Source organism: Bubalus bubalis, chromosome 10 (assembly GCF_019923935.1).
Source record: "Bubalus bubalis isolate 160015118507 breed Murrah chromosome 10, NDDB_SH_1, whole genome shotgun sequence".
Taxonomy (NCBI): Eukaryota; Metazoa; Chordata; class Mammalia; order Artiodactyla; family Bovidae; genus Bubalus; species Bubalus bubalis.
Window position 1 is genome coordinate 84,382,359 of NC_059166.1, and position 16,020 is coordinate 84,398,378.

The 16,020-nt window shown below is 34.1% G+C and overlaps 1 protein-coding gene across 3 annotated transcripts in view; it reads right to left on the reverse strand.

Moving 5' to 3' along the window:
- Nucleotides 1-3,657: 3,657 nt before the first annotated feature.
- TTK (TTK protein kinase) overlaps nt 3,658-16,020 on the reverse strand; it is a 41,096-nt gene continuing 28,733 nt past the window's right edge. For all 3 annotated transcript variants that reach the window (XM_006053422.4, XM_006053421.4, XM_006053420.4), the window contains exons 15-22: nt 13,593-13,750; nt 13,319-13,470; nt 11,991-12,115; nt 10,567-10,644; nt 7,231-7,407; nt 6,693-6,777; nt 6,067-6,164; nt 3,658-4,148 (exon numbers count right to left, since the gene is read on the reverse strand). In XM_006053422.4, the coding sequence (XP_006053484.3) occupies nt 4,062-4,148; nt 6,067-6,164; nt 6,693-6,777; nt 7,231-7,407; nt 10,567-10,644; nt 11,991-12,115; nt 13,319-13,470; nt 13,593-13,750 (960 nt within the window). In that variant the 3' untranslated portion in view covers nt 3,658-4,061. The remainder of the gene's footprint in view (nt 4,149-6,066; nt 6,165-6,692; nt 6,778-7,230; nt 7,408-10,566; nt 10,645-11,990; nt 12,116-13,318; nt 13,471-13,592; nt 13,751-16,020) is intronic.

A 16,020-nucleotide genomic window follows, 5' to 3' on the forward strand; every position in this document is an offset into this window, starting at 1 on the left:
AAAAAGTGAAATAAAATTCTAAGCCATCAGTGGGGAAATTATGAAATAGAAAAAGAAACACAAAACTAGGAAAAAAGATGGGAAGGGTGACTAAAAAAAAAGGAAGCATAGAACAAATAGATTAAATAGAAATATAAGCATATGATAGTAGGAACACATTTAATATAATCATAATGAATATTAATAGATTAAATTTGTCAGGTAAGAAAGAAATTGCCAGTGACAATATAAGGTAAAATTCAGGTATGTTATTTATGGGATATTCCTAAAAGGACACAGAAATTAAAGAATATATGTGTGTACGAGGCAACTATTAACCAAAGAAACATAGAAAGGCCAAGACAAATATATACTTAGAAATAAAGAGAATCCCTATGAAATGGTGACCATTATATTTACCAGGAAGATAAAAAAAAAATTCCAAGTTTGTATGCATCTAGTGAAATAGTCTCAAAATACACAGGGCAAAACTGGACATAATTTAGCAATCAGAAGATATTATTTTAAACACTGTAATCCTAACTTGATAGCTTGCCCCTTGTTTAAGGGTGTTTTACTGTTTTATGAAATGTTATTTTTACATAGAAGATCTGATTTTTCAAGAACAAATTAAGGAGATATCAGTATACTGATATATACATATGTAAAACAGTTACTTTTTTTAAAAAAAGGAAAAGGTAATTTAGGCCAACACTCTTAAGGATAAGCTTTAAAATCTGTACGAAATAGGAAAAAAAATCATAAAGACAGCCAACATTTGCCGGTAGTAAGTCTCAAAGGTAGCCCATGATGATCTCTGCTTCCTAGTATTCACACCCTGGAGAGAAATTTTAAGACATTTCAATTAATAGAAATGAAAATAGAATTTATCAAAATTTATGGGATGCAGTAAAAGCAGTGCATAAAATAAAATTTACAGCAAAATTAAATAAAAATACAAGAAAGATCTATAATCAAGGATTTACGTCTGTACTTTAGAAAACCAAAAAAGAAAAGCAAATTAAATCCAAAGTAAACAGAAGAAAAAAAATCAATAAAAACTAGAGGAGAAATCACTGAAATTGGAAACAGGAAATCAAAAGAGAAAAATCAACAAAACCAACAGCTGATTTTTTTTGAAAACAGATGAATAAAAATTGATAGGGTAAGTTAATCATAGGGCGGGACTGGGCAGAAGCACTGACAGCTGCACTGTGCACTAGAGGGGCCAGTGGGGCAATTTCACAGCTAGCTCAGGGCAGGGGCAGCGGCTTGAAAACAAGACACAGCACAGTCCTGCTTCAGGTCAGCAGGGGGACAGGAGAAACTAGAAGGGCCCAAGATGATGTCAGCTACACTAACAGCCAGTTATCCATTACATCAACAAGCTAAAAAAAGAAAAATCACATAATCATTATTAATATTGATACAGAAAAGCATTTGATAAAATCAAATACCCATTCATGATAAAAACTTTCAGCAATCTAGAAACAGAGATTTCTCAATTTGATAAAGAATAGCCATAAAAAATCATACAGCAAACAGCATACCTAATAGTGAGAAACTTTATCATGTATGCAGAAAATTAAAAATTAAAAAAAAATCAATAAAACACTCTTAAAACAAATAACCAACAACAGCAACACCGATATATAAATATTGATTGTTTTCCAATATAACCACCAAGAACAAGTGGAATTTGAAATTAAAAACACAATACCATTTACATGGGTGGTGGTTTACTTGCTCAGTAGTGTCCGACTCTTGAGACTCCATGGACTGTAGCCCACCAGGCTCCTCTGTCCATGGGATTTCCTAGGCAAGAATACTGGAGTGGGTTGCCATTTCCTTCTCCAACCATTTACATTAGCCAACCCCCACCCAAAATGAAATGCTTATGTATAAATCTAACAATGTATGTACAAGGTCTATATGAGGAAAACTGAAAAACTCTGAATAATTAAATCAAGGAAGAGCTAAATAAATGGAGAATAAATGTTCTTGGAACAGGAAGACTCAATATTGTCAAGATGTCAGTTCTTCCCAATTTGATCTACAGATTCAATGTAATCCCAATCAAAATTCTAGCAAGTTTCCTTATGTATATTGACAAAGAGATTCTAAAGTTTACATGAATTGGCAGAAAACCCAGAACAGTCAAGACAATAGTAAAGGAGAAGAAAGTTGGAAGACTGACACTGCCTGACTTCAAGACTTACTATAAAGTGACAGTAATCAAGACAGCATTTACTGATGAAGGAAAAGCTAACCTGATTACTGGAACCGAATGGACAGCCCAGAAATAGACTACCCATAAATAGTTAACAGATCTTTGAAAAAGGAGAAAAGATCTCTCTAAAGAAGCTATCAGATGGTTAAGTATATGAAAAGATTCTCTACACAACATATGTCAACAGGGAAATGCAAATAAAAAGAACAATGAGATATCACAACAAATCTACTAGAGGGGCCAAAATCTGGAACATGAACAACATCAAATGCTGACAAGGATATGGAGCAACAGAAACTCTCATTCACTGTTAGAGAAAATGCAAAATAGTACAGTTACTATGAAAGACAGTTTGGCAGTTTCTAACAAAACTGAACATAATACTTTAACCATATAATACATCAATCATGCTCCTTGGTATTCAACTCTTTGAAGCTGAATATCACACAAAAACCTACTTACAGATGTTTAGAGCAGCTTTATTCATAATTGCTAAAATTTGAAAGCAATCAAGATGGCCTATAGTATGTGAATGGATAAATTGTGGTACATCCAGACAATGGAATACCATTAGGCACTAAAAAGAAATGAGCTCTCAAGCCATGAAAAGACAGGAAGGTGGATGTTACTAGGTTAAATGCATACTGCTAAGTGAAAGAAGCTAATCTGAAAGGCTAAACATTGTACAATCCCGACTATATGGGATTATTCTAGAAAGGGCAAAATTATGGAGGCAATGAAAAGATCAGTGGTTGCCAGGGGTTAGAAGTAGGAGAGAGATAATCAGGTGGAGCACAGAGAATTTTTCAGGCAGTGAAAACACTCTTAAAATAGCATAATGATGGATGTTACTATACATTTGTATGAATCCCTAGAATGCGCAGCACTGAGAGGGAACTGTAATATATACGATGGGCTTTGGGTGATTATTAGTGTGTCAATGTAGGTTAGTTAAATGTAACAACAGTACCGCTCTGGTGGTGGATGTTGATAGGGAGGCAGGCCGTGCGGGAAATCTCTGCACCTTCCCTTCAATTTTGCCGTGAATCCAAAACTATTCTAAACATAAAGTCTTAATAAAAAAAAAAAAAGTCTATCAAAATATAAAGAAAAAATTGGGGAAAAGAATACTATATGATAATATCTTTAAGTAACCTGTTATATTTAGACTCAGAAGTTCTGGGACCACATTTGTAATTGCTCATCATTAAGCAAGTCATACAATGAGGTCATGCTCTATACTGCCTACTTCTCAGAATCCAGCATGACACTCTGAACACCCAAAACAAAGATATTAATGAAGAATCAAAGAGAATTAAAAGAGCCAAGTGCAGCTCTAAAATGATGAAGTATTACCAGTGCCATAAAACAACTGGAAATCTTTTTTAGAATTTTAAACCTTTGGAATTTTTTCCCCCAAAGTTAATTTACTAAGGTCTACTCTCATGTTTTCCCTTAATCCATTTTTATTAAGAAATTTGTTGCCTCACCAACAGTATATTTGCTTGAAGAAAACAATTCTATAACTTTGAGAATTTAGTGTCATTTTATATTATACAAAGCCTATTTACATAGTTCTTCAGAATACATTTCCATTTTCCATCTACTATCCCAAGTGTGAAAATGATATCAAATAGATTAGATTTACAGGGAAACATAAAAGGGAAAACAATTCTACAATTTAATACATACAATGCCATTAGCGGATTTTTACAGTTTTCTTTTGAGGATAATCCACTGAATTTTTCTGTTCAGAGTGAAGCTGTCTTCAAGAGATTTCCACAGAGAACCAAGAGTTTAACAGTCCCAATATTTTACAGGTGATACCTGACAGTTCATGAGTAGCCACAAATCATTTTCTTTCCCATTTTTTTGCCAAAGCCTTGGATGATGAAGAGGAACCGTGACTTTCACCACCACTGTATTGCTCATATAAAGTCTAAAATTAAAAACACACATCTGATTTGTAATATTTAAAATTCAACGTACATCAGATTAACAAAGGTTTAATTAACTTCACATCTTCTAATATGTAACATTTCTCTATTGTTCTTATAATTACAAATTATTTTATACACTACTGGAGATAGTTAAAGGTTTTAAACACCTAGCTTGGCCTAAGAATCAGCTATTATGAGATGCAGCTCAATCTTTCTGGAAGAAAAATGTAACACAGTTATTTTTAAGTGTATGGATGCATCCTCAAGTTCGCCTTAATCTCCCTTATTTTTTCTTTTATAGCTGATGTACATAGTTTTACATATCAAAAAATTTTAATTGAAGTATTATAAAGTTGATTTATAATATTGTGTTAGTTTCTGGTGTATATCAAAGTGATTCAGATATATTTATATCTGTTCCTCTATATATTCTTTTTCATTGTGTTATTACAAGATACCTTACTTTTTCTTAAACAAAGCCAGTCTTAGATAAAGTCCTATACTATAAAATAAAATCAACAGGAAATATACTTTCAGTTGATATTTAAACTAAAGAATGGAAGACATTAAAAAATACAACTGCTATATAAATAAGTCTAATTAATATACTAAAATCTACAATATTTAGTACAGGATTTAAGGCTAAGCTAACATCTAATTTATGAAGATAGAAGATATCTTTGCCATCAAGGAACACATAATCTTAGTGATAAAGGTAATCCACCTAATTTTATTTATAAAAGGCTTTAAACAATACACTGGTAGAATTAGAGAAATGAAATATAGAGAAAAATTACATAACAAATTTTGGTCCAGTTTCAATTCCTAAAGCCAATGATTTAGCTATCAGCACTCGAGAAAACTTGAGAAAAAATTTACCTTATATAAATGCAAATATAATGGTAAATATGTAATAAATTCCTCCAGAAATGTATTCAAGTTCTTAACATCTTAGATTGGTGTTATCCCTATCCAGAGAGCTAAGAGTGCTTTTTAGTTTAAGTTACTGTAATTTTACAATAATGTTATAGCTGAAATATTAAACTAGTAACTAAAGTCAATTAAGTATACAGTGTTATATAAAAATGATTACATGTTTAATGTCAGTGAGATCCAAAAAATTATGGTGTAAACAGGCACTGGGAGACTAACAGGTTTGAGACATTTGCTTTGAGAAAAGTACAGACTGCTATATACAGCTATGCAGAAGTCATTATATGTGACAAATACTCTGATTTGTCTAAGATGGTTTTTAAAATTGGCTATAAGAAATAAATTCAAAAGCTGTGTTAAAAATGGAGTTGATTTAAAAGATTCTTTACTGAATTTAGTCTGGTTGAGACCTACTTGACAGCAATCTTTTCAATATACCTTATATGACAATCCATTTTCAATTGTGCTGTCTGCCCATTACAAGAGTGCAAATCAAATAAATCTGTATTTGTTAAAAAGCACATATTAAGCAAAAGAGACACTGATGTATAGAACAGTCTTATGGACTCTGTGGGAGAGGGAGAGGGAGGGAAGATTTGGGAGAATGGCATTGAAACATGTAAAATATCATGTATGAAACGAGTTGCCAGTCCAGGTTCGATGCACGATACTGGATGCCTGGGGCTAGTGCACTGGGACGACCCAGAGGGATGGTATGGGGAGGGAGGAGGGAGGAGGGTTCAGGATGGGGAGCACATGTATACCTGAGGCAGATTCATTTTGATATTTGGCAAAACTAATACAATTATGTAAAGTTTAAAAAAAAAAAAAAAAGCACATATTAAGTATCTAAATACAGAAACACACTTCATAGCTGATCTAATGACTGGGCCAATTTTCCTTTGGTTTACTTAAGTGCCTATTAACTCACTAAACTATACAAAACAATTAAAATTAGTGTAGACAGAGCATAGACATACTCACTTTAGCAGCTTTCAAAATGGAATTAGGAGAATTCAGGCCAACAAGTTGGCCCAGAACATATTTCATTTCTTCAGCGGTTTCCTTAGCCATCTGGTTACCTATAAAATAATTTGGTTTTGTTGTTTAGTTGCTAAGTTGTGTCTGACTCATGTCCGACCTCATGGACTACAGCCCGCCAGGCTCCTCTTCCATGGGATCTCCCACACAAGAATACTGGAGTGGGTTGCCATTTCCTCCTCCAGAGGATTTTTCCAACCTAGGGATTGAACCCACATCTCCTGCTTGGCAGGCAGATTCTTTACCACTGAGCCACCTATGAAGCCTAGGTGTAAAATATATATAGAATTAATAGCACACTGGTATCAAATAAGAAAAATAGAAGTTCATATATAAATGTGTATTCTGCTTAAAAGCACAATAACTACATTCTTATAATTTATCACTGATCATAGTCCCTTTCCTAGGATAAGTAAAAATGAATGCCGGCAAGTAAAAGAAGGCGATCGCATTTATTTTCGTATTTAGCATTAAGGAACTTCCTTAAGGGAGGAGGCATGCAGGAAAAGAGTAGTCAGAAGGTTGTTGATATTACCAATTGGGTAATAAATTTATTTTTAAAGAAGTACCTGGATGAGTTTGAAGCTGAACATATGGATGTGCCAGAAGCTCAGGAATGGATATCCTCTTTTTAGGATCCCTTATTAAACAACACTATAAACATAAAGGTTAAGTTTTTAAAACAAAAACAAAGCAAGTTTCCTTATGCAATATTGATAAAGTATTTTTCCAGGTTGCATCATATTACAGAAGCTGCTTTCTAGAGTGCCTACGCAGAAATGACAAGATGATTTTACACATCATTTCTTCAAAATCTCCAAGTATTCATATGTTTTAAAAACCTTCAAAATGAACTTTCAATGGACAAGCTTTATCTACTCCAGAAATTCCAATCATTTCATCTATTTCTCTTTCATTTTCTGGCCATGCCATGCGGCTTGCAGGATCTTAGTTCCCTGGCCATCGACTGAAGCTAGGCCACAGTAGTGAAAGTGCTGAGTCTTAACCACTGGACCACTAGAGAATTCCCTCAGCTATTTCTTTAAGTAAACAATTAAGTACTATATGAAATATAATTCTTCTATATTTATATACTATTAATATTACCTTTAATACATCTTGAAGATCTTTCTCTGGAATATCAGGAAATTCAATTTCATGATTAGGGTCAATTATGGCATGTAATTTAGAAATCTGATTAATTATATGCTGAAACGGTGTTTTCCCATAAGTCATATAGTACAAAATGCAACCTAAGGACCAAACATCACTTTGGGGGCTTATCTAAGTTTAAAAAAAAAAAAGAAGAAGTTACTGTTATTTTAGCATAAAATTAAAATATTATACACACACACATATTTACCCTCATATTTAAAATCATAATTAAACCTCATTACATGTGTCAAGTATTAAATTATGTTCGTTACAAAACATCCTTTTCTAGTGTTTGTTACATTAGGCAATTTTATCAAAAGAAATGAGCTCCATTCAACAAACTCATAATTAAAATAGATCGACTGAAACAAAATATTACATTCTTGTCAGTCTGTGAAAACACAAAGCTAAAAATCATAACTGCAAGTATGAAATTTACTTGTTTTCCCCAAAATTACTGGATTAAAATATGGTTTTAAATAAATTCATAATATGTAACTATGTATAGATTTTAAAAAAGGTTAAGCTGAGCTACCCTAAAACTAAGAACATAAGCGATAGAGCCAGACTGGGCTGGGCTGGGCTGGGCTGGGCTTGAATCCCTGACTTAGTACTAGCTGGTAGTTCTCCTTATCTGTTTCCTCACTTCCAAAACAGAAATAATAAAAGGACATTGTCATGGACATTAAATAACCATGAGATATGGGTAAACATAGAGAATAGTTTCTGGTTCTCAGTAAATATTAATTATTAAATGTTCTTTGTATTAAATAACCTCATTAGAAGTAATGCAATATTAACAACATAATTCTACTTTTGACTTTAAAAAAACATGATTAAGACCAAGCACAGCAGTGAGTATAGTAAATGAGAATGGCTAAACTCCTCTTTTAAAAGATACATAATAAACAGTATAACAAAAGTAACCATATGTTCTATACAAAGGATTAATCTAAACCAAATGACACAGAAAGCTAGAGGGGAAAAAAAATGGACACATATAACCAAATACAAAAAAGAAAAAGTATTAATATTACTTTTAATATTAACAACAATATTAATATTAGAAAAAGAGAACACAGCAAAATGCTCCTAACATAAGAAGGTCATTTCACTGTGATAAAAGGTATAATCAACTAAGAGATGTTATGAATTTTTATGCACTGAAACCACATTTAATAGAACTATATTAAGCAACTATATTAAATTCTTTGAAGTGGGGGCAAATTTTGACATGCCCTTCAGAACATGAGCAAGAAAATAGATTCCGTTATCTGAACACAAAGAAAACTGATAATAATAATAATAAAAAATAATCTTTTCCTCCAATTTAATCACTTGGAAATTTAAGTCCATTTCTAAACCTAAATCACAGACTAAAAATAATTTCAGATTCAAGGAAAATAGCAGTGTTATGGCAGCATAGTTTTTCAAACTCTCCAAATCCCCAGATAAGTTAGACAGAGCTGCCTGGTAGCAAAACCATAAACATAAGGAAAATATTTACAATAAAACCAGAATGTAAATGGAGACAAATCACCAACAGCCACAAGTCCTGCATGGTAGAGGCATTTGACGCAGAGAGAAGTAATCAATGTGCCCGACAGACCCCAGAACAGAAGGCCCAAGTGGCCATTAGCTGCTCACTGGAAAGCAATTCCAGAACAGAGCTAGACTGGGAGGGGCCCTGAGCTCTTCTATAGCAACGATGAGCTTACATGTTGGGATAAAAATTTATCTTCTATTCAGAATCCCTAAGGCCACTGCAGAGCAGGTGATACAATGGAATTGATATTTCCCATTATTACATACTAAAGTACTGAGTTGACAACTGAAAAAGATCTGAACATTACATGCAGCTCAAATCCAATTTTATTTTAAAGAAAGAAAAATTTAAACCTGAAATCGGGAATTTTGGAAATTAGTGAAAATAAGAAACACTACAATAACAGTAGCAGCAACAGTAAAAAGTTTTACTTGAGTAAAACTTTATACAGAAGACTACTAAAATTAAAATAGCAATTATTTAAATGCAGAAGCAAAGGGAAAAAAACCTAAAGGGAATACAAATGACAAAGATAAAAGCAGAAATTAATTAGACAGCAAATGAAAATATAGTAAGTGAAATCTAGACCTAGTTCTTTATTTTTTTTAATTTATTTTTAATTGGAAGATAATTACTTTACAATGCTGTGTTAGTTTCTGCTGTACAACAATGTGAATCAGTTATAAGTATACATACATGCTCTCCCTCTAGGGCCTCCCTCCCACCTCTACCCAAGACCTAGATCTTGAAAATTAACAAAACTATGGCAAGTCTAATCAAGAAAAAAGAGCAGACAAATCTATGTGTTAAAAGAAAAGGAGAAGCTAAAGAGATTTAAGAAGAATTTTTATAAGAGAAGCTGTTAGGCATAATTATATGTCAGTTATTTGCAAAGGTATTTAGAAGCCACAATTTTCTAGGGAGGAAAATATAATTTACCAAGTGAAAGCATATTTATTAAGCAACTGTTTTCATCTGGACAATGTACTAAATGCTTTATATTCTTTCTCATTTAATCCTCAATTACTTTTAAAGTAGGTACTATTCAGAAGCCTAACTGATAGACAAAGAAACAGGCAAGTCAGGTCACAAAGACAGTTGATAATGAGGTAGATCTGTAACTTGAACACAGGGACTGCACAGCAATGTATGCTTGCATCCGTTAGACTACCCTGCTATAGGGGAAGAAGGATGAGTCTGGAGCCAGAGGCACCATGGCAGGCAAAGCTGACTCAACAAAGGGCACCAGTGAGACTAACATGAGCGCTCACAGTGGTAGCAAAATAAGGGAAGTGGGAAAGTACATGGAAAAAATTACCTGCTAGAGTTGTACTTGGAAATGTAAAATTTACAAATGAAGAAACAGTAAGAAATAAAACGTTAAGAGTCAGAGAGGAAACAAAAAAGACTTCTAAGGTTATAAGTTCAGTGTTAATTAAGATGTCCATATCAGAATTTAGTCTTATTTTTAAAACTAAAAACATATCCAATATGCATTTCTTATAGGAGCACATTGTAAGGCATCACCACATTAAAAGCACAATATTAAAAGAGCAATCTCAAATCAATAAAGAAGGGTAAAATTGAATCCCAGGACAGTCTGCTTAATAAGGCAAGGTCTCTATAATGGCTTAATTTTAGAACTTAAAGAAATAAATTTTCAGTTATCTGTTAATTTAGTCAGAGACTAGCCCATTTCCTGTTTGTGCAAAATAAATGGGATATAAATAATCTTAAAGTACCTTCGATTTGGACTTCCCATTTTCTCTTGAAGACATATCTTTGATTGCTTCTGGTGGCATATAATTAACCGTCCCAACCTACTTGCCAAATCACAGAAAACACGGAAATCAATGAAAATACTTCAGTCTGCTATTTTTAAAAACATGAATGCCAAATTCTTGACAACTTGAATAATTACAGATTTCAGCAATATATTTGTGAAACTCAAATAACTGACAAAAATATTAAAACAAATTTCTTCACATTTCCAGCAAAATAAATTAGATTCATAATCAAAAAATTTACTCCTTTCAGAATGCTGAGCTATTTCTATGATTATGGTAGGCAGAGACCATAACATTTCACAGGATAAAATTTATTAATGGCCATAAACTTTGAAGGAATTGATCCGTCACTCATTTCTGTGCTGGAATAGACCCAGAACACTTTTCAATATAAACCACCAACCAATCAGCCAAAAATCCAGTTTGTCTCTAAGTATTCCCTGGGCCCACGTCCAAATAGAGACAGGATGGGTGTCTACATCATGCAAGAGTTTCCGCAGCAGGATTATGCCAACCTTACACTGCATTTATTTTATTCTAAAATGATTCTGCTTTCAAATATAGAATGCCTATACTTTAGAGTCTTGCCATAGAAGTTACCGTCAAACTGGTTTACAACTAAATTTCAGCTGTATTTTTGATATAAAAAGAAGTAACTGTCAAACAGAACTGTTTGAAGGGCATGCTGCCCAGCTACTCCTAAAAAAAAAAAAAATCCAGTTTTATTCCTAGGATTAAGGCAGATCCACATCAGAGATCTGCATACATGGAGCACACTGTCCTGGCTGTAAGCAGGATTATTTTTAGTCATTCTTTGATTGTCATCACCTTGGTTTTTATGGGAACAAGTTTATTAAGATTGCTGTTGCATATCTTATTATAAAAATGTCATTGAGTACAATATTTGTTATGTTGTTTCCAATATGAAGGCCCACTTGAGAATTTTTTTCAAATGTAAATGATAGGGAAAGCTTTACTTCTCTGGAAGAATGAAATAATCTTACCTCATAAAGGACAATGAAATACATAAAACTGCAATTCTCTTTGGCTGCTACCAGGAAACTGAGACAAAGTTTTAGGTGAATTTTAGATAAGCAAAATGATTTCAAGGCAGGTATTACTGCTTCTCTACCTCAGCTATATGAAAATCATTCAAAATTGCTGGATATATGTCTACTGGGTCTTGACTTTCTATACTAAATTGTATTAACTGTGTGACTGATTTATTTTTTATGGTAATCATAAATTTATTCTTATAAAAAAGTTTTCAAATCCTTTGAAAAATGAAGTAGGGAAAAATAAAATCCTCATTAGCAAATTAATACTTCAAAGATGAAAAGGAATTGAACTCTACTGTGTAGTAACCAGCCATTCATTACCTGAGAGTCTTTAACAATACTTGTTGTATCTGGTTGCATTTGGTTTGCAATTCCAAAATCGATTAGCTTTAGCATTCCATCAACTATCAGAAAGTTAGCAGGTTTCAGATCACTGTGAACAATACCTTCAAAATAAAAATCCAGTATAATATCAGACAATGTCAAACATTCTAAGTACAAAGATATTGCACAGTCTACTCATGAGTTGGTTCCTTTTGTCAAATTAAATATTCATTTTTAATATACTCTGTGAACATAGAGCAAATTGCTACACGCTAGGCACTATTTTAAGTTTGCAGCTTGTATTGAACCATTCAACCCTCATACCAATGCTGAGGCAAGTACTATTATTATCCTCATTTTTAGTTGCAGAAGCTAAGGTAGAGTTTAAGCAATCTGTTCAAGGCTACACAGCCTAAGGAACAGGGTCATGAGTTGAACCAGGCAGTCTGACTTCAGAGTTTATGCTCTTAACAACCACTGTGCTTCTCTGAGCACAAGACAGTACTGTAAATTATGCTGCCATGTGGTAGGACTCTACTGCCCCTCACATACCTACCCCTAAGCCTGATCTGGATCACTGGTGAATTATCTTCTAACTTATAGGAAGAGAGACATAAGGAGATAATTTACAATTACCTATATTATCAGTTATTTAAAATAAGGAAAAGGCAAAGAACCACTAAAAAGAACCAAGTCCAAACTGTTGAAAAGTTGGAAGGAAATTCAGGATTCTATGAAGAAGGAGAAATGGATTAGGGGTCACAGGGAGAGGCTGGGATGCATAAACAAGAGACAATTGCCCTGTACAGTATATAAGGCCATGATAGAATTAAAGAGTTTTAAATAAAACAAAAAAGCAAAATAAACAAACAAAAAAGAACCAAGACCAAGTAAAAAGCCAACCCAGAATGTAGAGCTAGTAGTTAAAAAAAAAAAACTCTCACACAAGGTGCATAATACAAAACAACTAGAATGAGTAAAATAAACATTTAAGATTTTTAGGATGCCTGAACCTTAGTCTCAGATCTGCTGCGATTCAAATATTTGGAGACCCAGGACTAGGGACTATGTTATTACTGATAATGAAACATTTTGTGTTATGGATGCTTCATGAATGTGGGGATTTTAGTTCATGCCCTGTATTCTTTTGTTAACAGTATTTTAAAGAAATGGTTTTGTCTCTTCATCTTTATTAAACTGCCAAATATTTAGTTTATTTAGCCTAAAGCTGCCAATAACCAATACCTTAAAATCATAAGTGTCTTTCTCTAAGATGGCACCACTAATGAATATTTTAACATTATAATGAAGAGATTTTAAAATACCATGTTGATGAATTGTGTAAACTGCCTCCAACATATTTTTCCAGTAACTCTTCCGTTCCCATGGACTGATAGATTTTTTCTTTTTAAGCCAAGTATTCAGATCAATATTTCCACACTCCATTACCATGTAGATGTACTGATCTGTGATTTCACTGCCATTAAAAATAAACGAAAACAAAACAATAAATGGTTAGATTATACAACGAAGATTTAAGTGTTTATCATAAAAATTAAAGCAAAAAAAAAGTTTTATTTTAAACTGAAAAATTCTTACTAATCATAAAGTCGGATGATCTTATCACTATGTTGTTGTAGTTTATTCAGGTAAGCAATTTCATTCCGGTAACTCTCAACTGTTTGGCTATCTGCTTCTTCTAAGTTTACATACTTTATAGCATGTATTTGTTTCTTTTCATTCAATACCTGAAATACCTATACAGTAAAACAAAGGAAGAAGTTTAGAATACATTATTTATATATTCTCACAATATTTCTACATTTATTAGACAGACACTTAAGGATTATTGATGTAAATAATTTAAAATGTTTGGCCTTATTCTGAGTATAGAAGGGAAAAAAATGTTAGGAGAGTAACAGTACATTTTCATCTATCTATGACAATGGGTATTCAATGACTCCAATGCATAAATCTAATAAAACATCTATCAACATATAAGGTAATTTAAATTTCATATACATTCATAACACTGTTAGATGTCATCACCAGGGAAATAATCTGAAGAAAAAAAGACATTAAAAAATGCCAAGGAACACTAAGGGCTGAATAAGGGAATAAAAAGTAATTCATTTCACAGATGGTGTTGATTCCACTATGACTGGAGTTGACAATTTCATCCATGTGGTAAACAATATTAAAAATAAGTGCTAATTGTAAGCTATCAGTGTATTTGGTTGTGAAAAGTAGACTGAGTTTCAATTTTCAAAATCAAGTTGACAGTAACAAGATGTTGCTATAAGCACGGTGAGGTCCAGGCCAAACTGTTCTGGCTATAATGACAGTCAATTTCTAATCAATGCTTATAAGGCAGATAATATTAATACATTTGGAAAAATACTGGTAATGTGTCTAACTTTCAGCAAATGTGCAACTGGGATGTGGCTTCTAAAATGTATAAACTCAGATACAGAATGCCAGTGTAAGCAAGAAATATTAACTTACCTCTTTTAACATTAAAGAAAACATCATTTATTTAAAAGCCAAGTAACCTTGACTATCCGCAACAGTTAGAACTGGACATGGAACAAAAGACTGGTTCCAAAATCAGGAAAGGAGTACGTCAAGGCTGTATATTGTCACCCTGCTTATTTAACTTATATGCAGAGTACATCATAAGAAATGCTTAGCTGGATGAAGCACAAGCTGGAATCAAGATTACTGGGAGAAATATCAATAACCTCAGATATGCAGATGCTGCTGCTGCTAAGTCGCTTCAGTCATGTCTAACTCTGTGAGACCCCATAGACGGCAGCCAACCAGGCTCCTCTGTCCCTCGGATTCTCCAGGCAAGAATACTGGAGTGGGTTGCCACTTCCTTCTCCAATGCATGCATGCATGCATGCATGCATGCTAAGTCGCTTCAGCCATGTCCGACTGTGTGACCCTATGGACAGCAGCCCACCAGGCTCCTCTGTCCACAGTATTCTCTAGGCAAGAATACTGGAGTGGGTTGCCATTTCCTTCTCCAATGTATGCCTGCATGCTAAGTCACTTCAGCCGTGTCTGACTGTGCAACCCCATGGACAGCAGTCCACCAGGCTTCTCTGTCCATGGTATTCTCTAGGCAAGAATACCGGGGTGGGCTGCCATTTCTGACTCCTGATATGCAGGTGACACCACCCTTATAGCAGAAAGCAAAGAAGAACTAAGAGCCTCCTGATGAAAGTGAAAGAGGAGAGTGAAAAAGTTGGGTTAAAACTCAACATTCATAAAACTAATCTCATGGCATCTGGTCCCATCACTTCATGGGAAATAGATGGGGAAACAGTGACAGACTATATTTTGGGGCTCCAAAATCACTGCAGATGGTGACTGCAGCCATGAAATTAAAAGACGCTTGCTTGGAAGAAAAGTTATGACCAACCTAGACAGCATATTAAAAAGCAGAGACATTATTTTGCCAACAAAGGTCCATCTAGTCAAAGCTATGGTTTTTCCAGTAGTCATGTATAGATGTGAGAATTGAACTATAAAGAAAGCTGAGTGCCAAAGAATTGATGCTTTTGAACTGTGGTGTTGGAGAAGACTCTTGGGAGTCCCTTGGACTGCCAGGAGATCCAACCAGTCTATCCTAAAGGAGATCAGTCCTGGGTGTCCATTGGAAGGACTGACACTGAAGCTGAAACTCCAATACTTTGGCCACCTGATGCGAAGAACTGACTCACTGGACAAGACCCTGATGCTGGGAAAGATTGAAGGCAGGAGGAGAAGGGGATGACAGAGGATGAGATAGTTGGATGGCATCACCGACTCAATGGACATGAGTTTGAGTAAAGTCCGGGAATTGGTGATGGACAGGGAGGCCTGGCGTGCTGCAGTCCATGGAGGTGCAAAGAGTCGGACACAACTGAGCGACTGAACTGAACTGATCCAGCAAATAGTGGCAAGAAATAAGAAAAGAGCCCAAGAGTAAATGAGATTCATGCATTGAAACCGCACTGAAAGCAGAGTCTATCAGGTCGTC